Raw genomic sequence first — 25,716 nt, 5'->3', positions numbered from 1 at the left:
ATAGCTCTTTCATTGCTGGATTGAATAGAGTATTGCCACAGATGGATCCATCAGACAGGTAGCTGCTGGAAAGACTTGAAATCCAGTACAACTGGGTTGTAGAACGGTTTCAAATCTTTTGTGCTATGACACAAACAATGTTTGAGCGAAGAGGGTGTTGTGTTTTGTGTCCTGCAAATGACATTCCAAATCCAGTATTGCTGGGAGGACATTTGATAAAGCAAAGCTATCTTTTCGCAGAAGGTTTGTGTGGTCTGCAAAGGGCTGAAGAAGGCGACTTAAATCTTCAAGTCTTGACCACTCACTGGCAAGCAATGAATCCCATGCTAGTTCATTTAAAGTTTCATTCGGTTCCGTCTTGACCTCCAGCAGATGCTGAATGAGGTATAGGGAGCTGTCCACCAGCAGATGCTGAATGAGGTATAGGGAGCTGTTCCACCTTGTTGGGCAGTCTGCAACCAATGTTTTCCCACATTCTTCTATGAGCTTTTGGGTTGCAACAGAGGATTTTCTAACATTTCTGACAAGCTGCTTTGCCTTACCCATGAGACAGGAGAAGCTAGCATGCTTTTCAAGTCCTTTGAGCACCAGCTGCAAAGTGTGAGGAAAACATGGAAACCTCTGAAATTGCGACACCTCTTGAGGGACTTCATCCTCTTCATCCTCAATGTTATCCTCAGAGTCTGAGTCCATTGAGCCAAAGTCTTCATCTGTATGGGACAGGCATTTAACAGCCTTCACCATGTTGCTCCCATTGTCTGTCACAATGAGGAGCACCTTCTTTGGATTGATTCCCCATTCTCTCAAACTGGACAGCAATCATCTCCCCTGTGTGATGATGACGGAGGCTGTGCAAATTAATCAGGATGTGCTGAGCCTGTCTCCTAACAGGATCAAAGAAACAAGCATACACCTAAGAACGATGCTGACAGACCCTTTTTTGACCAAATGTCCATGGCAATGAGGCAATGACCTCCTTGACTGAGAATTTTGTCTTCTCCATTTTGTCCCCAATCATTGAATTTATTTTCACAGATCCTACAAAAAATGGTAGACAGTTTCTATTGTATAGTCATCTGCACTTCAGCCAGTGTTTTTTTTTAGACTCATTATGTAAGATTATGATTATAAGATTATGTAAGGTCAAACTACATAATTTATTTAAAAACCATTGTTAAGAACATATGAACATAAGAAAGTTTACAAATGAGAGGAGGCCATTTAGCCCATCTTGCTCGTTTGGTTGTTATTAGCTTATTGATCCCACAATCTCATCAAGCAGCTTCTTAAAGGATCCCAGGGTGTCAGCTTCAACAACATTACTGGGGAGTTGTGAAACTTTGGAATCATAAAATTTGTAACACCCTGTATCATAGTTGCTTATGGCATGTTGCTGTATAAAACAATATGGCTACCACGAGCCAATCAAATTCCAGCTGTATTCAGTATGCCTTTTTTCAAAATGATTTGAAACTGATGTCATATATGTTATTAGAGTAAAGAGCATTCAAGTTTGTAATTTTGTTTGGTTTTCATGAATCCAAGATGGCCGACATGGACTAATCAGAATCAAGTCAAGTTTCACTTGTGTCTGAAAGCATACAGTAGCCTCCAGAACTATTCACACCCATGATATAATGGAACTGAAAGCATACCGTAGCCTCCAGAACTATTCACACCCGTGATATAATGGAACTGAAAGCATACAGTAGCCTCCAGAACTATTCACACCCGTGATATAATGGAACTGAAAGCAGACAGTATCCTCCAGAACTATTCACACCTGTGATATAATGGAACTGAAAGCATACAGTAGCCTCCAGAACTATTCACACCCGTGATATAATGGAACTGAAAGCAGACAGTATCCTCCAGAACTATTCACACCCGTGATATAATGGAACTGAAAGCATACAGTAGCCTCCAGAACTATTCACACCTGTGATATAATGGAACTGAAAGCATACAGTAGCCTCCAGAACTATTCACACCCTTGATATAATGGAACTGAAAGTTGGTTTTCAGTATTTGTTGCATAAATTAATGAAAACAGGAACAATTGTAAGGCTATCAGTGTTGGATATCGCAAAAACATGTCTGTCCAGAATAATTGCATTTTAAATTTACAGGGTGTGAATACATTTGAACATCTTGTTTTTAGAATTATATGCAATTATTTTGGATAGCTATGTTTTTGCGATGTCCAGTAGTGATAATCTTACAATTTTCATGGTTTATTTTATTTATGCAACAAATACTGAATGTACACTTGCATTTATTTTGCTAAAACCAGTTACAGTGTATTAAGGGTGTGAATAATTCTGGCGGCTGCTGTATATCCTTGAGCTCGAAATCTGCTTTAAAGGCTTGGAAACCATCACATTGCTTGCAACGTGTAGTTGTTATTATTATTAGTGTTGTAAATGTTGAAAATAATCACGACTCACCAGGTACTTTGAATTTTGGGTCAAGTTTTCCACAAAAGTCTTTAAAAGCATCGTTGTCGACCAGTCTTGTAAGTATACTGTTATTTACGAGCATATCTGTGAGTGAGATTGCTCGTCTTTTGTGTTTGTTTGAGTTCAAAGACCAGGTTATCTACCTGGTACGTGATGATGATGGATTCAAAGTGTTTGGTGTATCTTTTGAGTATGATGCCCAGTTTTTCTCAGTTGTTTGTCTTTCTGCCTCCCTCTTTTAAAATTCGAAAAACTCTTCTTTGTGCTTAATTCGCAAGTGAGTTTTTAAGTTGGTGGAATTTTTCCCAGACAGTTCACGACCACACACTGTTCTGTCTGGCATGATCACCTTGCAAACACTTTTGTTGCGTTCAGTCAAATATTCAGAACAATTCCAAAACTGAACATTCTCTCTGTCGACCTGTCATTTTAGCTGACATAATGTCTGCGCGTTACAGAATGGAGGGAGGAACCAGTGGTGTCTTCTGCTACTTATATAACGTAGAGCGCATTGATTGGCAGCTGTCTGTTCATTGACAGCAATGTAAGTCAATTGAACAGTAGAAAACTGAGTGCAGGAAGTTTCGTTTCAGTTTTGTTCTAGTTTTGGACAATGTTCTTACTTTTAGTTTATATTTAGTTAACTTTTTTTGTTGTTGTTTTTATTTAGTTTTTATCTGATTCTTAGCAGTGCTTGCGGAAGAAACTATTAATATTGCTTATGCCCAGGTGTGGCAATGTGCCCCGCCCCTGTGTGCATTTGTGTGTTATGTGTTGCGTGTTGCGTGTTGCGTGTGTAAATGTTGGTGTATAGTCATTGGTACACGGGATATAAACGGGTCTGTGTTTCACGTGTGAGTTAAAATTGTATAATTATATTTAGGCACGGGATCACTTCACGTGCATTTAAAGTATGTAATAATATGTGAGCACGGGGTTGCACAGAATTAATTCACGTGCTGGGATTCAAGTGAATAATTAATTAGTAATTGAATCCCAGCACAACAGTATATATAGATGCGCGTTTCTTTCACTCGGGGTTGTGTGTTCGGTGAGTGGAGAACGGGAGAGAGGAGGAGAAAGAAAGTAAAATAACGTAACGTAAATAAGTGTTTAAACTCACCGTGTGTGTTTGTCTGTCCGTGCACCGTTTGTTAAGTGTTAGTGTGTTTTGTTTGTCTGTTTTATTTTGGCGTAAAGTGCCGTGTCCTGTTTTGTGTTCAAACCTTTTATTTTCTGTTCTGTTTATTTATTAAATGCTGAGCGAAAGCATTCGCTCAGCTCTACCAAACTCTACCTCTCGTTTTGTTTATTTATTTCCTGCTTCTGGTCTGATGCCACCCACTCCGGCCGTCTTTGTGACACCAGGTAACATTATTTATACATGTATGCTCTAAAGAGAAGGCACCATAGATTTGAAAACGAGATTTCGGCTTACATGTAGTGCTGTGCTGTACATTTTTGGCTTTCTATTTAACCGTAATTCGATTTTAGATTCTTGTAATTTCTTTAAATTCCGTTTTTTCTTAAAAGAAAATATCATTCTGTGGACAGGCTGGTGGTGACGTCAGAAACGGAAGAACACACAGTACTGCGAGTGAAATGAAGAGACATCCACAGCAGACTGGGGAAATGATAAATGCGGTGCTTGCGCGTTTATTAAATGAACACACATATAAAACAGTCAAAATAAACGGCATGTTGGCCAAATTAACAGACAGAATATCACAGACATTTGCAGAGCTTTTTTAGATGTTATAGTAATAAAATAATGACTTGGATCGCATTATTGAGGAGTTTGGTGATAAAACGAGTGATCAAGAGATGATTTATCGGTATGCACTACTATGTAGAGGTATGTGAAAAATACAGCGAAAAAGGGGTAGGGCGGGGCTGGAGCTGCAGTACTGAGTGTCCTGTTGATATGCAGTGCCTTTAAACCTGTTTTAATGTGAAAAAAAATACTTTTAAACATCGCGTCTAAAATAAACTGCACTTGTGAAAATAAATTGGACCTAACGCGCTGAATAAATTTTCAGCTAATGGTTAAATTGGCACAGTAATTGAAAAAGTCATTGAAAAAGCAGCAATTGACGTTTACTAATGCTTGTAGCATAAAGGGGCATTCACACTGTACGCGGCGCGCATGCTGCTGCCGCCACCTCCTTGCGCGTCACTCTGCAGTCAAAGCAGACCACTGTTCACACTGAATGTGGCAGGGGAAAGTCAGCGGGCGGTCTGTTACGTCATGGCTGCATGTACAGTGACTTTTTGTTGCCAAGCAACAAACAGTAAATGCCAGCGGGAAGGGAAAACTCCTTTTATACAGAAGACACAAACTTAGTAAAATAAAAAATTCAAGTAATGAGGAGCGAAACATTATATATATATTTTTTATAAAACCCATTTTAATCCCCCCAACACACCATCATAATCCCTCCACAATTACCCAAAATATCAAGCAACTGTGTTGTTTAAATAAAATAAAAACATGTTGCTTTTAAAAATTGAGATATTTTCTTTCTTTGTGAGGTGTCTGGTTTGCCGGGTATAGGCAAAGACAGTGTGAGTTAAAGGCATCATTATACATTGATATTATTGAGCATTATCGTATACACATGATTAAAAAATCCTCAAGAAAAGAAAGGTACGGCAAATATCATCGGCTGATACAGGAGCTCCGGTTTGATGAAGGCAGATTTCAAGCCTACTTAATGTTGTATTATACAACTCTGGAAAATCTGAAATCAGAACCACAAGCTTTTCCTCCATTTTATTTATTTATTTATTTATTTTGTATTTTTTCCTTGCAAAGGAGCCTCCTACTTTCCCCTGATTGGCTACTGGTAGTTTATGTCATGGTGCGGCGTGGCGAAAGTTAAAAATATTTTATCTCCTGCACGTGACCGCCTTCATTGAAAACAATTGCTACTGCCACGCGGCGTCTGGTGTGAACGCCCCTTAAGTCATGCTGCTGTTAAGGCAAGCTATTTGATTGCCCACGAAATAGCTGTTTCTTCAAAACCGTTTTCTGGTGGAGAGTTTTTGATGAAATGCTGCTGAAAGCTGCTGAAATAGTGTGTCCTGAGGAACGGCAAGGTGAAATGAAAACCAGCAGCCACAGTAGCTCTCCAGGACCAGGATTGGAGACCCCTGCTTTAAAATGTATTCTTACCCCTGGCTTTGTTTGTAAAGTTCATGCAACACATGATATGTTTTTTTCTTTTTTTATTATTAATGATCTGAAATAAGAGTTGTCTAATGTCCCTAGCTGCTACTCTAAAATGATTTAAAAAAATGATGTTGTATCGCTATTTGTTTAATGTAGCAGTAGTTACCGTATGTAACTGTGGAATGTTTGCTTAAGGGATCTCGGAAGTTCGCAGCTTTTTTTACAATTAGGTTAACGTTAAAGCATTGACCCACTTTTAAAACACAAACATTTCGGTGAAAACTAGGACAGTAACCTTACACACTTTATTACCATAAAATGAGACTTAGTGGAATGACATTTGAGTTTGTTATAAAAAATACTCGCAGTGCACATTTTATATAATATATTTTAAAGAATAAGAATGATTTTGACAAAGCACAGCACGCTATCTCATTGTAAACGGGCCCAATTACTGCCTGTTTTTTTTTTCTCTGAAATTACGCCTTCTGCTGTTTACCCACAACCCTGCAATCTACAATACTAATGATAATACAGATGGTAAACTCCTGAGCGAAGAAATCTCTAACAAAATCACATTTCCCCAAAATAGCAATAATAAAGTTATTACAAACTTGTAACAGCAGGAAACATTTTACAGGAAACCGTAGAACTAATATGGGCTTTAAAGCAACATTAATTTAAATATGTTTAAATATCTGTACCTAACCTGTGGTTACTTCATTCAACAACTCTTTCTTTTTGTTATCTAGTACAGCTTGATATCCTCCCATACCTTTTCTATCTTGGTATTTCTAATTTTCTAAGATAAACATACAAACCTTTTGTTTTGGTCCTTGAGCCGGTTATTTTGTTCATGTTTATTGTGCAAGTTTTGTTTTTGTTGAACTGTTTTATTCTTGCTCTGTGAGCAGTAGTGTTTTGTATTTTTATTTTTTGTTTATTTATTAAACCGCGCAGCTGTGCTTAAACTGCAGTTTCCATGCCTCTGAGTCTCTTTGCCTGCCGATACCATCTGGACCCGCAACGCTACCCTTTCACAAGTAACTTTACACAAGCTTGCCTTTACATTGAATGAAAGAAAATATACAGACAAAGCATAGCAACATATAAAATAGAAAAGCATTACAACAACACCTCGTCTTCCAACAGACCTACTGACCCTTAAACTGCAATTTGATTCGTTGTGCCCAAAGTTCCATTTGGTTTATAATGAATCACAAATAAACGGTGCATCAGGTGTTTTATCTACATGCATCTAGTGACAAGTGCTTTGGACTGGTATTAATTTAAAATGTCAGTTATGTTCCATTTCTACTCTAAGTTCAACACATTCTCCAGCAGAAGATGAATTAATGGGAATGTCTTTGTGACATTTGTTTACTGGAACTGTACTGTGGAATTGTTATATTAGGAGAACTGGATTTGGAACTCCAATGGAAGTCAATGACAGAGAGATTCATACTTGATATGTTTAAGTTAACTGCCCAAGTAATAAGGTAGCTCATAAATAATTGCTGCCCCAGAGTTTAGTGTAAAAACGTAGATAATTTTGACCTTGAACACTGCTCTTCCAAGTGTCTTAACCATTATACAAAGGCGTCAAGGCTTTTGCCTTACATGCAACACATCCTTTTGCAAAGCAGTGGTATGTCTTGTATCCACACCATGCATGAAAGTACTAATAAACTGAATCACTGACACATGCATTTAGATTGACCTAATCATCCCCATATAGAAAATGCGTTGGCAGACAGAAATTATAAAGTGGTCCATTAAACCCACTTGAAGGCCAAGTTATGGCAGTATTCTACTTGTCTATCTTGGATAATGAGGTTTTCCCCAAAGTGAAACATTACTACACCAGAGATGCTAGGGTGTTCCAACATAATTTGCCAACCCATAGGGCTAGGGCTGTCATCGAACTGTCTGACGAGACTGATACTGTATGCATATTCAGTAGACTCCTCAACCTTAACCCTGATTAAGATGACCACTATCTGGCTTCTCACAGTTGCTGTAAAGACCTTTAACACTAGAAGGACCGGAAATATACTCATACCTAGAAGCCCCGCAGTAGTCTTTCTGACGGCTGTATTAAAAAAAACTGTAAATAGTATAATGAAAGCATCTTTATATTTACATTTATTACATTTATTTTACAAATCAAAACAAGAAAATCTAAATAAATAAACATCTAAACAGACATCTGTTTACAACATACATATTTATAAAACTGAAACGATGGCAATACATTTTTAACAGCAATCGGTTTATTATGAGATGAGCAAAAGCAACTGAACAACGTAGATAAATAAACTTAGAAAAAAAACATTTTACAGAAGCGCACAGCACAAGAAGTTATAAAAAAGTAATTTATTTTTCTTTTTTTCGAAAAAAAGAGTATTCCTTTACCTTGAGTCTAAGGCTGTTCACAATCAACACAGATAATGCGCTTCTCCACACCGCCTTTTTGCACAGGGCACAGCTGTCTGAAGTTTTATTTTTATTGCACTTGCCAACCTGACATTGGCGTCTCTTGCGGCTCTCAGCCAGGTTGCCCGTTTCAGCAGTGGGTACACGCTTGGCAGTCTCCCTCTGTTCCAAATGCTTTTTGCAAAGTTGCTGTGCTAACTGTAAAATATATTCTCTCCTTGGTAAATTCTTCTCCATGCATTCTTTGTAAAGTACCCAGGAGTTGATGGCTGCTAGGTCCAACACATTGTAAAACACCTGAACAGGGCACCGTTGGGAGCCAGCTTTGACGGAATACTTCCGTGCCATCTGATCCAAAACATCAACTCCATATTTTGTTGCGTTGTAAAACTCGACGGTCTCTGGTATTTATTTCCACTAGCGCCGATGCTAATTGACTGACCAAAGCAGCGCAGCTGGCAAGCAGGCAGTACTGTTTCAGTGTAGACATGCAGCTGACCTGTAGGCATGTGGTGCACCGACCTGCTACTGAAAGTATAGTGCAAGGAAGTACACTGGTGTTCATAATAAAGTGGAAGGTTTGTTTACAGTATTTGGGTGAGAAAGGATGTTAGGTATGTCAATAAACAGATAGTCGAAAAAGAGGCAGGATGTATAGCAAAATGAGGTAGCCTTACCAATTTCTTACTAGAATTTACCAACTCTCGGGACTGCAAATACCCCATCTTTTTGGTTTATATAGATTTGTACTGATATGAAAATGTCAGTTCAGTTTCACAGTGCCAGCATGATCACATTTCTTTTTGAGAAGCGTGGCTAAAACGGTGGGAAATACAAAAGCTTACCTGTAAATAATTCAGTTGCCTCAGGCCAGATTAGACCCAATCGATAGTTTTACTGTGTGCCTATTATTTAGCAATAGTGTTTGTGTTGTCAGTAATGAGAATAAGCAGTGCTGTCTTATTTTGATTTAAAAAAATGCTTTGAGAATTATTTTAATTGTGCTGCCTTTTTTTCTCCTCTGCTTTCAACTCGTATATCGACTTTTGTCGTAATATGCCTAGTGAAGCTGTGCCGACACTATTGATTCAAATTACCCAGGCCCATATTTTTTCTTTTCTGCTGCTAAAATTAGAGGATTATTTATATATGTTTGCGTATAGTAATTATAAATGCTGCCAGTTTTTTTTAAATGCATCATGAAATATAAGCAAGTCAACTTTCATTGCACACGTAAGTCTCAGAGTAGTAATTTGTCAGGAAGTACCTGGAGGTAGGGTGACCACCTGTCCCTAATTGGTCCTGGGCTAAATGACTCCGGCACTGAATTTGTCCCAGATTCCTTGACACAGTTAAGCCATACCATGTCTGTTTTGAGCAAAGCCCCGCCCCTGCAGCATCATTTCGCAATGCCCCAGAATGATTGACATATTGTATAGCCAATCTAAGACATAAAACTATATAGTCCCTGTGGCAGAGTGTCCTGCCCCTATGTGTGTATATATATCTATCTTTTTAAATTAATTTCAAAGATAGAAAGGCAGTCAGCTAAAAATGGGTAAAGAAAAATCACTCACTAATTTGCCCAAGCATCAATATTTTTCAACAAAACTTTCAGGAAGTAGTTTCCCTCAGGTCATAGAATAACACATTTTTTACATGTATCTCTTTGAAAACACTAAGTGGAATACATAATAATAATAATAAATACTATATATATAGATATATCTATATATATAGTATTTATTATTATATATATAAATAGATAATTTTTATGGTTTCTAAGCTACGTTACAATGTTCCCAAGAGTGTAATGAATGAGTGTAATGAGTGTGTGGATTCATAGCTGTATTCGTTATTCAACAATATATCTGCCCTGCATTCCCCTTCTCTTCAAAGCCACGCAGCCACTTTTAATTTGAAGATTCATAGAATTAATCAAAAGATCAAAGGGTGACATCACAGAATTTTTTTAATATTGGAAAATTTTAATATGAGGGATCAGGGTTTAGACCATTTTAATTATCCAATATGAGAATCTAGCTTATACAGACCTACTAATGTAATATACATTTGTTCGACTAATTTACATTTAATACTATCTTCAGAATAGTATTAACTTTCCATGGACATTTAGTCCTCATATTGTGAACAGGTTATGATAACCATTTTTATGGTTACATCAAATTACATGAGTTTACAACTATTTCTTGGAAATAGAGTATGTTTTAAGCTTGCTTGGTAGGATTGATTCCAGGGTGGGTAATGGTAACACTGCATACATACTCATAAATTCAAGGATTCAATGCAGCTTTATCCCTGCTTCACTTAAAAAAAAATGTGTGTCTCTCATGATTCTAATTATTATCATATTTATTTCTTAGCAGATGCCCTTATCCAGGGCGACTTACAATTGTTACACGATATCACATTATGTTTACATACAATTACCCATTTATACAGTTGGGTGTTTTTTACTGGAGCAATCTAGGTAAAGTACCTTGCTCAAGGGTACAGCAGCAGTGTCACCCACCTGGGATTGAACCCACGACCCTCCGGTCAAGACTCCAGAGCTCTAACCACTACTCCACACTGCTGCCCATTAATTAGAATAATGCGAAGCTACAACACTCCCATTAAATATTTAAATTGCCAAATTATTATTATTTTTTTTTTCTGCCCTTCACAACATAATTAAAGCATCAGCAGGTTAAGGACTTATTGTTACATTATTGTTTTGTATGGAGTCACTTCCAATTCTGCCCTAATGCCCACAGCACCATATCTGGGGACTTGCCTGTAACTGCACAGACAACACATCTATTTATTGCACAACAGAAAACCTCAATTTTAATCATATTTGCAGGGGCTGTTTATTGCTTCGGTGAAGGCCACGCTGTTTCATCTTGGCCTCGAATTATACCTTGAGCATAATAACATATGGATTTACTGAAAAGCATAATAGCAGTTCCTCATACAGAACAGCAAGCTGCATACATAATGAAAGCCATGAGTCATGCAAGACATTCATACTGAACAGCAATAACAGTAGGAGCATGAGGAGGAGGAGTGGGAGGTTGTCATTTGTAACTTTTTCTCTCCTTTTCCTTAGTCAGGAATGCCATTGTCAGGGTTCATTAAGTATTTCTGTCACAATAAACTAAATATATATTTGTCAACCTGTCTTTGCCCCCGTCTAATATCTCATAAGCCATTTAAGATTCTGACTAAGATACAGTATGTTTAGTGTTATGGAAATTCTTGGGGCAAAATCTAACTATAGTCTTCTCTTTTACCTATGGCCTATCACCTAATATGGCTGTTCAGATATCCGTTACCCAGATACATGTCAGTCGCGTTTTACCGCCCTTGTATTAAGAATAAAATCAATCCCCATTATATATATGTAACAAATTAATGCACTTACCCGTCACACGTGATTTCCGACTCCGTCACCCGTTTTCTGATACAAAGCCAATCTCTTCATCTTTTCGTTTGTCCGTCAGAGCCTGCATTTTTTTGTTTGTTTTTAGTTCTTGCATGCCAAATCAGTCTGTCTTTATTGTGCAGTTACACAGCGCTTTCTCCAATTTCACATGACGGAAATGCAGCAAAAGCAAAGCGAACAAGACAACCTAAGGTAATGTAAAAGTTAATCATTAAACAGGTTTAGATACTGTGCTGCATTTTTTTTTAAATCTGTGATCTTTAATTGCTTTTGTGCATTTTCATTTACAAGTGAACTGTGACATTAGGGCCTTATCGAGCACTATATTCTGCAATTTTAAATAATTACTAATTCTGGAAACTGGTGTTGTTGTTTTAATCTTATGCTAAATTGCATTGCCATTTACGTTTTACGCAGTTCTGTGCATGGGTAACTGTGGCAATGTGCCCCGCCCCTGTGTGCATTTGTGTGTTATATGTTGCATGTAGTGAGTAAATATTGGTGTATTGTAGTTGGTACACGGGATATAATGTGGGTAATGAGCACGAGTGTTTAAAATGTATCATTGTATTTAGACACAGGGATTGCACTTCACGTGCATTTAAAGTATTTAATATGTGAGCACAGGGTTGCACAAAATTAGTTCACGTGCTGGGATTCAAGTGAATAATTAATTAGTAATTGAATCCTGGCACAACAGTATATATAGATGCACGTTTTACTCACTCTGGGTTGTGTGTTTGGTGAGTGGAGAACGGGTGTGGAGAGGAAAGAATTTAAAAACCAAGGAATTAGTTTTAATTCTGGTTCACCACTGCACCCCCTACCCCCTCCACCCCTAAGTCCTTATTTCAAGAGTGATCTTCGTACTGTGCCTTCTGCCAGTTCTGTTGTCAATTCAACACTTGTCTTCTTTCTATTCCTTAAGGATATTATCTTATTGCTCAGCCTTGAGAGACAACTTTTTGGTTCTTCCAGTCCTGGGTTTGTCAATTACAGATGATATTTCTCTGTACTTATTAATTATGCTTCTGATATCACACCTTGAAAATCAAGTGATGCAAGCTATTTCACTCAATGTTTTTCCTTCTTTATGCAAGTCAAGGTTGTTATAATAATAGCGAACACTAGTGGAGGCTTTGAGTATATTGTTGATGCTCATAATGCATCAGAGTAGAAAAATGCAACATGTCAGTGTGTGTATAGTGCCTTGCATAAGTATTCACCCCCCTTGGATTTTTCCACATTTTGTAGTGTTACAACCTGGAATTAAAATGGATTTAATTAGGATTTTTTGTCACTGATCTACACAAAATAGTCCATAATGCCGGAGTGGGGAAAAAAATCTACATATTTTTCAAAATTATTTAGAAATAAAAAACTGAAAAGTCTTGATTGCATAAGTATTCACCCCCTTTGCTGTGACACCCCTAAATAAGCTCTGGTGCAACCAATTGCCTTCAGAAGTCACATAATTAGTTGAATGTAGTCCACCTGTGTGCAATTAAAGTGTCACATGATCTCAGATTAAATACACCTGTTTCTGGAAGGCCCCAGAGTTTGTTAGAGAGCATGTCTAAACAAACAGCATCATGAAGACCAATGAGCTATCAAAACAAGTCCGGGATAAAGTTCTGGGGAAGCACCAATCAGGGTTGGGTTATAAAAAAATATCCCAAACTTTGAACATCCCCCGGAGCACCGTTAAATCCATTATTAAAAAACGGAAAGAATATGGCACAACCGCTACTCTGCCTAGAGAAGGCCGTCCAACAAAACTCAGTGACCAGGTAAGGAGGGCATTAGTCAGAGAAGCAACCAAGAGGCCAGTGGTAACTCTGAAGGAGCTGGAGAGATCCACAGCTAAGATGGGAGAAACCGTCCATGGGACAAGTATAACCCGGACGCTCCACAAAGCTGGGCTTTATGGAAGAGTGGCGAGAAGAAAGCTATTGCTGAAAAAACCCATATCAAATCCCGTTTGGATTTTGCCAAAAGGCATGTGGGAGACACAGCAAACATGTGGAAAAAGGTTCTCTGGTCTGATGAGACCAAAATTGAACTTTTTTGCCTTGGCGCATAACGCTATGTATGGCGCAAAGCCAACACTGCTCATCACCCTGAGAACACCATCCCCATGGTGAAGCATGGTGGTGGCAGCATCATGTTATGGGGATGCTTTTCATCGGCAGGGACTGGGAAACTGGTCAGGATTGAGGGCAAGATGGATGGAGCCAAATACAGGGAAATTCTAGAGGAAAACCTGTTTCAGTCTGCAAGAGACCTGGAACCTTCAAAGTGTTAAGTATGTTGTGTAAATCAAATGGTAAAAATCCCAATTAAAACAATTTTAATTCCAGATTGTAACACTACAAAATGTGGAAAAGTCCAAGGGGGGTGAACACTTATGCAAGGCACTACATATATATGTATATATATATATATATATATATATATATATATATATATATATATATATATATATATATATTAACCTACATTTCATTTCACTAAGGAATTATCTTAATGACCCGCCTTTTTAATACAATAGATATATGTGAACGATAAACTGGCTTGCACGTGAGTGTTTCACTAAAGTACATCTATCTTATTAATAGGTTGGTTATCCAGCTGTTGTCCTTCGAGTGTATACTGCTGTCTATCAAGTACAAAATGTAACCATTATCGTACCGTGTTTACCTGCTAAAGACCCTGAACCTGAATAATTATATCAAAGCTACACGCAGTGACTGTGATGCATATAAGGGCTGCCTGCACAGATCACAGCATCGTTTTTCCTTTCAGAGGACTGAAACCTGACGGGATAGCCATAGACAGATGAGTGCTTGTTACTTTTATCTGCGTATTTAATCGCTATTTCTGTATTGCACTAATTAATACGATAATTATTGACGTTGTATTAGTCTACTACACGTAATTTTTTTGCACACAGCTTGTTGTTTGTTACGTCCCACAGCGGCCTTGTGGCTCACGTGAAACAACTTGAGTCGGCTGACTTGTGCTCTCCTCACAGTAAACAAAATGATTATTTTGTGAACTGTAATTGTGTTATTACTGTTTTCTATGAGAAAATGTCTTTCTCTTGTGTGTTTTTCTGGCTTTTTTTTTTACAGAAACACAGCTGCTGGGCTCAGTAGCTCTGCGCTGACCAAGATACACGCTCCAGGTCAGACTGCTTGCAATCTCTTCCACAGCGTCTCGTTGACATCTAGGTGACTGCTTGCAGCACAATTACGAAGGCTGTTAGAGCTCTAACAAGCAGGCTTCCCCCAGTCTGTGTGTGGTTTTGCCGGAAGCTTATGCAGGGGGGCATCCCTGTATACTGCTTATTGCGGTAACGCAAACCAAGTAGACCTGTAGGTCAGCGACCCGCTCCATTCCCGACCCAGTACCCGTACCGTACAGGGAACAAGGATACCGTACTGGTACCGTACCGGTACCGTACCGTACTGACTCGGTGCAAAGTCACCAAATGGGTTCCCAAACCGCGGTACCATCCCTGGTCCAGTACCAGAGGACTTGGTTCAGGTCCTGACCTGCTCCGTTGCCTTACTGTACAGCGACGTTGCTATGTGAGCAGACTGAAGAAGCAGTTGTACACTGCATGCATCATGCCTGGGTTTTATCACTGTCTTCCCCATCCTCCTCTGCCTCTCCTTCTCCTTCTCCAAGGAAGAGAAAGAGTCACTGATCCAACAGTTCAGCGGACGTTAACAGCTGCAGAAACTCTGGGCAGCTGTTTCTGATCAGGGAACGGTGCTTGCAGAGCTGCAGCGTGAGCGCACAGCTCCGCCTGCCCTCCCTGTCACTTTGAGGCACCAATGGGCTACAAGCAGAGACTGACAGCAGGATGATGTACTGTCCATCGGTGCCTCTGAGGAGGTTGTCGAACAAGAGCTGACATTCTCCTGTGAGGAGGTGGAGTCAGACAGCACCTGCGATTAAGCTCTCTCTGTCAGCAGAGCTTCTGCCACTGACTAAAAGGGCCACTGCGGTGTTGCAAGTGCCCTGGCCTATAGATTAGACAAGGCAGTTTTTGGAGAATCACATACCCTCACCACAGCAGCTAGAGGAGCTGTTTGGTGAACAAAAAACCTGCTCTGTGTCTCCAAATTGAACGGGCAGGCTGCAGGCAGGAATCTGGCTGCTTTGATAGCCGCAAGAAGGCAGCTTTGGCTTTCCCAGGGACGCATTACACCGGTGCATACCTTTGGTCCTGCAGTGGATGAGAGACCACCACTAGTGCACAAACCAACGGCAAACTGGTGCTCAAGGCCCCAGCAGCCTCATAGACCAGCACAACCGGCTACAACGACGGCCAGAGGTGGTTTTTTGCCGACAGGCACAGAGGCAAAAGCCTCAGGCTAAGCCACAACCCCAGCAGCAGCACTATGAGCTTGCTGCCACATGCCCAGGGCCCCTTTTCAGGGAGCCACCTGGATTATTGCTGTCACTGCACACAGACATCTGGGTGCTTACTACTGTTCAGACCGGCTATTCTCTGCAATTCAGGCACGGTCCCCCTCCCATTTGGGGCATGATTACAATGTTAGTCACGGACCCGCAAGACGCTGCGGTATTGGCTCAGGAGGTGACAGCTCTGCTGCAAAAACAGCCATTTGCACAGTACACTCTCAACACTTGAGAGAAGGGTTCTACTACAGGTACTTCCTGGTGCCCAAGTGGGATGGTGGCCTCGACCTCAGACAGCCTGTATCTGAGTCGACGGAGGTTCAAAATGTTGACCATGCAACAGCTGTTTCGGTGAGTCAGGCCAGGTGATTTCCACATCCCCATAAGACCAGGGCACAGGAGGTACCTGCGGTTTGCTTTTCAAGGAACAGCATATGAGTTCTGTGTACTGCCATTTGGCCTCTCTTGCTTATGCTCAATTACCTAGACGACTGTTTATTTGTGCCCAGATTCCAGCACAGGCAGAAGCCCGGTTACCGGCCACCTTCATCGGTTGGGCCTGTCGGTGAATCGTGCAAAGAGCAAGCTCACACCTTCGCAGACAGCCTCCTATCTGGGACTCCAGGTCCGTGCTGTCCACTCTGTCGGATGAGAGTAGCCGCCTGCTCAACAGCAGGGTTTTTCAGCCTGCGGTGAACCGTAGCCGCCTAGTGACAGTATCTCGTTACTGTCTGAAGGTGCTTTCTTGGTGGACACAGTCTGCTCATCTACATCTAGGTGTAGCACTGGCAATGTCACCAGAAGGGAGGTCATCACCACGGCTGTCGGAGTCGAATGGCAGGGGGGCAAGGAGTGTGTGGAACCCCCATTTGCAGGGTCTCCATATAAATATTTTGGAGCTGCAGACAGTTTACCTGGCCTTGCAGAATTTTTTGCAGGAGGTTCAAGGGAGAGATGTACTGCCGTGGTGGCCTCAGGTCTAGCAATCTCCATCACGTAGCCAGCAAATTTTGCTGTGGACGCACGAGAACCTCCACTCACTGCGGGCAGTACACCTGCCCGGGGTGATAAACTGGGTGGCGGACCTCCTCTTAATGGGAGTTCCCAGCACCTCAGAGTGTCACCCCGAGGTAATGAGCCTCATTTGGGAGAGGTTTGTGAGAGAGGAGACAGATATCTTTGCCTCCCAGGAATCGACCCACTGTTCCCTTTGGTTCTCCATAACAGGAGCCTGGGACCCGCTGGTGATAGATGCCTTGGCACACCAGTGGCCGAGGCAACTGTTATATGCCTTCTCATGACTCGCAATGCTCCCGCTGTCTGGAATAAATCAGACAGGACTGGGTCAGGGTGCTATTAGTAGCCCTTTATTGGCCCAGGAGACTAGTTTTCAGCCCTGATACAGTTCCTAAGCGACCTTATGACACCCCGACCCATCGAGCCTACAGCTCTGGGTTTGGCTCCTGAACAGCTGCATTTAAGCTGTCTGGGTCTGTCTAATAGGCTCATTGACACCCTGCAAAATGCATGAGTAACGTCCACGTGTTCCCAGTACGGGTACAAGTGGGGTGTCTTTAAGACATTGTGCGACCCATGGCAGTTATACTGCAATTTCTGCAGGACCTGTTTGACGAGGTGAAATCCACCTCTACGTTAAAGGTCTATCTGGTAGCTATTTCAGCTTGTCATGGCAAGATTGACTAGGTCTCCCCAGGAGCTTAATTCCTGGCAGCAGCTTCGGCCACCTATGAAGGATATTGTTCCTCACTGGAGGCTTAACATGGTGCTTGATGCACTCATGAAGCCTCCATTTGAGCCGTTGCATTCAGCTGAGCTGAATTTTTTATTGCTCAAAGCGGCTTTCTTGCTTGCAATCCCCTCCTCAAAGCGGGCGAGTGAGATGCAGGCATTTTCATTTGCGAAACCATGCTTAATTTTTGCAGAAGCCAGGACAAGGGTTACGCTTCATACCAATCCTGCTTTTTTGCCGAAAACTATCGCAGCATTTCATGTCAACCAGTCTGTGGAATTGGAGACTTTCCATCCACCTACTTTCCAGTCTGACAGGGAGCAGCAGCTCCATACGCTCTGCCCTGTGCAGGCACTAGCGTATTATGTTGACAGGAGAAAAAGCTGGAGGCTGTCCGAGTCCAGACTGCCTATGAGCGAGCAACCTTGCCCCCTCCAGAAAAGCATACTGCCCATCCCACCAGGGATGTGGCAATTTCATGGGCTATATTCCAGGGTGCATCTGTCACAGGCATTTGCATTTCAGCAGTGCGGGCTACTCCCCATACCTTTAGGTTCTACAGACTGAATGTCGTGGATCCGCAAAACCCTGGTTTTGGAACTTGAGTCTTAAGGGCGTCTTCAGGGTCGACCCTTACAATATGGTCATCAATATGGTAATGATTACATTTCGTACTTTATAGGGAACATTAGGTTGTTATCATAACCCTGTTTCCCTGAAATAGAAATGTAACCATTCACCTTCAAGGTCGCTGCGTCCATGATTGCAGCTGGTTTTAATTAAAAATGATTACTAATACCTGTGTCTGCAGTCCTCTTATGCTCTCGGGTGTGAGCATGACTCCGTCACGGGCGCTTGCGCGCAGCTTTGGTATTTTATTCAGGTTCGGGATCTTTACAGGTAAACACCCATTCGGTAATGGTTACATTTCTATTTCAGGGAACCATGGTTTAACAACCCAGCGTTTTGAGGACTTATTTGAAAGAACTTCTTTGCTATATTGTATTGTGACTACTGTGCCAAAGGATAACAGTTTGTCATTTTATTATTATTATTATAATAATTTTAATGAGTCATTTAGCTTTTATCCAAAGTGACTTATAGAGACTAGGTAGGGGGTGAACTATGGATCAACAACTGCTGCTGCTAAGTCACATAAAATAGGACCTATTTTTTACATCTCATCCGAAGAACAGAGTGCAAGGAGATCAAGGAGTGACTTGCTTAGGGTCACATGGAGTGTCAGTGGCTGGGATTGAACCAGTATCTGCCAGGTAACAAGACCCTTTGTTTAACCACTGGACCACCAAGCCACCTTAACATTTTGAAGTTTCAGTAACCCTAACTCTGACCCTACCAAGCTCTTCCTATTTTGTGGACAAAATATATTTGTTCTCCTCCAATTTTAAATAATTCTAAAACAGCTTTTTAAAACATTATACCAGACAATTAGTGTATGTAAAATAGCTGTTTTTTTATTTGAAATGCTGAAACAATTTTTTGGGGGACCATTTAGGAGACGTGAATAGACCTAAATGGTTTCATGTGATTACATCCAGCATTAACATTTGTGAAAATCCAGTATTCCACCGAATATAGTCTTGCAGCCAAATAATATTTCTCAAGAGCAGGTGAGGATAGCCCTCCTAGTTTAGAGAGTGAGAGTCTCCTTTTCGTTATTATGGGCTGAGAACCTTCCATAGAAAATCTACCCAACAGAGAGATTGGCAGCACTTTCCAGATCAGCATGTTCGACTATTAATTCTAATTAGTATACTGATTCTTGGTAGCCTAAAACTTTGTTGCAATCTTCACATAATATAATGATTTACATGCAAATAAACATTTCCCTATCTAACTAACTGTGTGATTTTTCATGGACCCAGCCTCCCCATATAATATCTATAGATAAGGTTGTAAGAAAATCTTAATTTTTTTTATCAAGTTGCAGCCACTGTATATTAAAGTTGTGGTTTCGGCACGATCATAAATCTAAACAGTTTGCACGTATATATACTGGCTTTCCAGATGGATTTTTGTTCATTTGTTCAAAAACAACAATAAGAAAAAAAACATACAAATAGATAACCAGAACATATGTTCTTAAGACTGCCCTTCTATCACCATTTGAAATAAAATGTTTTACGCTGTGTTTCATTAATACATGCATCATGGCCTACAGTCTTCTTTCCCGTTTCATTAATACTTGCATCATGGCCTACAGTCTTCTTTCCCGTTGCTAACCATAGCAACAGGAAAGAAGATCACTGATTGGCTAGAGAGGATGACAAGGCATACCAATCCCCCACTAACAAAAGACAATGCGAGAGTGACGTTTCCTTTTCTGTTTCAGTTTATTTTTCAGCATTATTTTGCAACAAAATTACATATAAATAATATAATCATTGTAGTCACATTAAAAGTTGCGGCAACTATAAAAAGTGGGTCTGTGTTCAAAGTTGCGGTTTCCACAACAAATTCATGGCCCGTGATTTTCTTACAGCATTATCTATAGATCAATTTCTTCATCTTTTTATGTGTAAAATTAACTGTACTGGCACTGTAAATGTGAAAATAATCCACAGGGACTATGCCCCTGGACCCCACTGGAGGCCTGATGGGTTGGAAAATGTGCACCATTGCGTAACCCTATAGAGTCCACTCACTATTTTCTAAACCTGAGCAGGACAGAATGGGGGCGGAGTCCTAGCTCCTGCCCTGAATCACGCACATGTCTACTAAAAATGAATGCCCAAAACATACTCAAGATAGGTGAACTGGAATAAGATACTAACGTTGTTAAAAAAAAAAAAATCCTGACTGTAGATAAGTAGAATAGCTTATTCAGAATGGCAGCTTAACTAACGAGATCCAAAGAGAAGTAGAGTAAGAAACATTGAAACTACCATTATGAGCTTTTCTTTAACAAATAATACTACAGTAACAGCAACTTCAAAAAACAAGCAAAGCAAGCATGTCATTTTGAATTGCATTGTTTTAAAAGTAAGGCTTTTAGTCACACACATTTTAGTTCAATAGTTTTTACATTCAGAGTTGTCATACATTTTATTGAGAGTTCTATAATGTAAAATGACGTGGGTGGAAACCAAGTACAGCTATAGAAGTCTGTATAGAAGTCTCAAATGTGAAGTTTTGAAAAGAAACATATCGCTAAAATGTATATTCATTTTAAAACATGATATCTGGTAAAACTTTTTTTAAAAAAGTGTGCCTTTCCTACCTCATAAGACCTCAGCAGTGTCAAGTATCATACTGGCTGCAAAGCAAGTTAATCATTAGCGGAAGCTGCTAGTTGGTTACTAACAGGAAAGAAGCCCTGAAATGGTGTGATTATAAAAAGCTGGACCCCAGGAAATATAAGACCGGAATACTATACTTTAGCTTCCATTTAGAATAGTGAAACTGACAGGTACTATTGATTGTTATCAAAGAGTGAGATTGGCCTTGGTGGTTATCAGTGTATTGGTGGACAAGTGTTTGGTCTGAATTACTTAAGTGATGATTCTATGGTTGTTGTTTCTCTTAAGGCAGTAATTTACCAGTGACATTATCATGGAAACTATTTATATAGCAATTCATTATGCTCTGAAGCTCCTAAAGGTAGTACAAAAACAATGATGATTGAAATGTTCTGCTAATATCCATGGAGAGACAGGAATCTATCAATAATAGAAAATGATGGGTGTAATCACCTTTTAATGATGACCTAATGGCCATATTGAGGACCAAATGAAAGACCAAGTTGATTTTTTTTTTTTTTTAATTGATCTGCCAAGGAGTAGCAACAAACGTTGAGTTATAGGAGGATTGGATACTAACACAGCCATGACCCTCATTGGTAAATAATTTATAAGCCTCAGGAGTAAACAATGAGACTAGCTCACACGCAAGGCCACATTTACAACATGATTACATATTAAGGACTCGCTGAGGCACAGGTAAAATGAATAATGTATAGCTTCTGTCAAAACAGAATGAGAGTGTGTGCAGCGTAGTGCCTAAATTAAGTCCAGGCTTCAGCGAGCAAACGCAAGCAGAGTCATCTATTTACTGATGTTTTAGTCATGCTTCAATTGGACTTAGTGAACCAGACATCACTGTACCTCTGCTTGCAGCTGCACCCTATCCACTCTACTCGGGACCCCTGTTGCAGAACGAGCGTCCTGCACAAAAAACTAACGTTTCCTCCCTCCCACCAAGAGTGGGGCCACTAAAGGAGGGAGATGGCCGGTGGCGGCCATGTGTGCTTGTGCACAAGGGGGGGGAGGTACAGTATGTGGCAGAACGGGAGACCAGCGCTTGAAAAGTAGCTGGTGATTGGCAGCTGCCGATCCTTAACCAGCAGGTGGGCGTGTTCCAGCGGAACGTCAGTTATAAAAAGGTCCCTATTATACACCTCGGGCCACTGAAAAGCCATTGGATCCAGACCGCTGTTGCTGCAAGGCCATGGGCCAAAAGAAGGAAGATCGTCGTGAAACTGCAGATGGCTGGGTGTGTAACCAGTGTCGGGGTTTTATTGTATAGTACCAAAGGATTAGTTCAGGGATTGTAGATCCCCAAAGAATAGTGAGGTGTACAAACGGGACCTCCATTATATTAGCGGAGTAGCGCTAGCCATGTTCACAGCACATTTTATTGGTAGTTTTTGTAGTGTTTTATTTGCTTTTTGTACATCCTAATAGATGTTCTCCGTGAGCTACCATCGTTGGTAGTGTCACGTGAGTTGAGTGTTGTGTTTGAATAAAACCTGCGTGCCTGTGGAGCATGGCAACTACAACCTCCGTCTCCTGCCTGTCGGCGTCAGAGAATACCCACACACCCTATTCTCCACACAGCCATTTAACACTGACATGTTGCTTGTTGTTTTACAGCTAGGTAGTTGGAATCCAGTCACTGGCCTGAATGGGACTCTCACAGACAGGAAACTGGAGAACAACATGCGGGGAGTGGTGCTGCGTGTGGTGACAGTGCTGGTAAGTCTGCTTTGCAAGAAGATAGTATTTCTGCTATCCGAGTGTGTTAACTGAATCGTGGCCATGCTGGTAAAGAAAACACAAACATAAACTGTGCACCAATGAAAGTTGGTTTATAATAAACTGTTTAAATGGTTAAAAACAAATATAACCATACCCCAAACCGAATTCTTCAGTGTTATGATACTTGTTTGCTTACAAAATAATTCCAGTAAATCTTACCCAATATATATTTCTAAATATAACTGATATTACATTTTCGTATGTGAAAAATGCACACATTAAGGTAAAGAAAAAATATTTTGTAATGATAATATATTTGAAGCTATTGGAGAAAAATATTTATTGAACACTAATTTTCAGGTATTTCAATTCTGTACTTCTAGTCGGCTTCCTAAAGTTGAATGAAGGAATTAAGACGCCATTGAAAACACATCAGTCATAGAAAAACGCAATGATTGGTACACCAAATGTGAGCCAATGTGTCTAGCTTCCTGGAGTTTGAGTTCTTTTAAAATAAATGGCAAACATTTAGAGAAATATATATATATTTAAAAAAAAGCACTCTCATAAAAGTTTAGTTTTTTCCTACCGGGACTCAAACTACCAGAAGCAACTCACACAGGGGCGCGGTAATTAGGGGTGCTGTAGGTGCGGCTTTCAGCACCCCCTCTATAAAAAATGTTCCAGTGCCATTGAACTCACAAGAAGATTCATTTCTTCAACGGGGAACTACAGCATGGAAAAAGAGTGCAAGATATATTCACCAATTTTATTGTTTATAAATGCAATGAAAAACAATTTAAAGTTTATATTTGCCTCTTTCACATAGGAAAATGTGACATATATGAAGTGATGGTAATACAGAACATTTAATGGAATTATTTTGTTAGCTGTATGCACTTTAAGCACAGTTTGTTTTAGTATTACAAAATACTTTAGTATGGATACAATGCCCAACAAAGAAATAATTGAAACAGCTGGTTCTTTTTTCATTCTTTCATAACAAATTCTGATGTTTGAGGCCTTGGGAAGAATTGTAAACACAAAATATCACTGGTACTCAAATATCCCATGGAAGACTTGTTGCAGAACCTGCTCCATGTGGATAATATAGTCTGCTGGAGCATGTAGCCTACAGAACTGAGTAATGCTTGAGACTTTGTAGATAATATATTTCTCCCCGGTAATACTGAGGCTTAACAAATAGCATACAGGAATGCTTTGTCTTGCCACATTCCTCAGATTTATGCAGCTGTGGATGAAAGTTATATTCCAGTTTTCCCAGAATGCCCGGGGGGTTTAAAAGTTGGCTGTCAGGAGCAATTTTAATTCTTAATGAGGTACAGCTGAACTCGGGTTCAGGGTTGTTTTTTTGGGAGACTGGCGTGTGAGTCAGAGGGAGAGTAAATAACGGCGAAGAGAACAGAAACGTGTGAATGTGTATATAAGTGCACTATATTTCAATTGTTCACCCTCTCAGCGAGAGACAAGGGTTTTACTCCAGCTCAATCTGTACTTGAGAGGCTGTTGCAGTCAGTAAGGTCAGGTGACTGGTTCACTACAGTGGACCTCAAGGACGCCTACTTTCTCATCCCTATAAGACCCGTCCACAGGAAGTACTTGAGGTTTGCTTTTCAAGGCACCACACAAGTTCCATGTACTGCTGTTTGGCCTCTCTCTAGCTTCTCACACTTTTTCAAAGTGCATGGATGCTATATTGGCCTCTCTGACACTAAAATGCATCAGTGATCAGTTACCTGAACGACTGTTTGATATGTGCCGAACGGCACTGCTTACTCAATGTCTGGTCACTGTATAGAGGCTCTCTCGTGGTGGAAACAACCAGCTCACCTGTGCTTGGTCAGTCAGTGGAATTGGAGGCCTTCCATCCACCTCGTTTCCAGTCTGACAGGGAGAGGGAGTTCCATACGCTCTCTCTGGTTAGGGCACCGGCGTATTATCTTGACCGCACCCAGAGTTGGCGGCAATCAGAGCAATTGTTTATTTGCTTCGGGTCTAAGTTTCACGGACAAGCCCTGTCTAATCAGCGACTGTCAAGGTGGATTGCAGACACGGTCAGGATTGTATATGATCTAGCCAACCTGTCCCCACCAGAAAAGGTCACTGGTTACTCTTGGGTGTTATTCCATGTCACAGACATTTGCAATGCTGCAGTATGGACCACACCTCATACTTTTACGAGGTTCTACTGACTAAATGTTGTAGATGGGCAGAACCTTGGTTTTGGGACCACAGTGTTAACCCTTTGAGTAGTACAAACGTACCAGTATATTCGCTGCTCTCTGGTCCCCAGGGAGTACGAACATACCGGTACGTTCTACAACTTTAAACTTGAATTACTGAGCCAACAAAACCCCTGATCACATAATATTGTAACACTAGGTTTCTGTAACACCTTTTATTGGTCTCATGCGCCCTCTGCCAGATATTGACTGAACTGGGGGGTACCATTGTGTTCCACCCAGAGGCTAAAGGGTTAATTGTACCCTAGCATTTTTTTCTTTCTTTTGTTTCGCAAGATACAAAGAGTATACCTTGTAAATGACACACCATTCCTGCGTTTAATTTTTTTGGTAGCAGCAATTGAAACTGGCACTATAATTGTAGTATTATACGGTATACTGCGAATGTCCAATATCAGAACAACTTCAGCCTGGTATCTTGAAGCCCTCGGGTAGTATGAACGAGATGCAATGCGTAATGCTGCAGCTGTCACTAAAAACAGTTTTTCTAAAACCATAATGTGTATAGTGTAATTTGTTTCTGTACGCACACACCGCCATGCAACCCCGGCACGCACACACCCACCATGCAACCCCTGCACGCATACACCACCATGCAACACCTGCACGCACACACCACAATACAACCCCTGCATTCACACACCATCATGCAACCCCTGCATTCACATACCACCATGCAACCCCTGCATGCATACACCCACCATGCAACCCCTGCACGCACACACCACCATGCAACCCCTGCACGCACACACCACC

General features: G+C 40.6%; 1 protein-coding gene across 2 annotated transcripts in view; it reads left to right on the top strand.

The window, feature by feature from the left end:
* LOC117409029 (glutamate receptor ionotropic, delta-2) overlaps positions 1-25,716 on the top strand; it is a 612,251-nt gene that overhangs the window by 436,370 nt on the left and 150,165 nt on the right. For both annotated transcript variants that reach the window (XM_058996844.1, XM_034014543.3), the window contains one exon: positions 22,592-22,693. In XM_058996844.1, coding sequence (XP_058852827.1) covers positions 22,592-22,693 — 102 coding nt within the window. The remainder of the gene's footprint in view (positions 1-22,591; positions 22,694-25,716) is intronic.

Source organism: Acipenser ruthenus, chromosome 2 (genome assembly GCF_902713425.1).
Source record: "Acipenser ruthenus chromosome 2, fAciRut3.2 maternal haplotype, whole genome shotgun sequence".
Classification (NCBI taxonomy): Eukaryota; Metazoa; Chordata; class Actinopteri; order Acipenseriformes; family Acipenseridae; genus Acipenser; species Acipenser ruthenus.
This window is presented reverse-complemented; position numbering and strand designations above follow the sequence as displayed.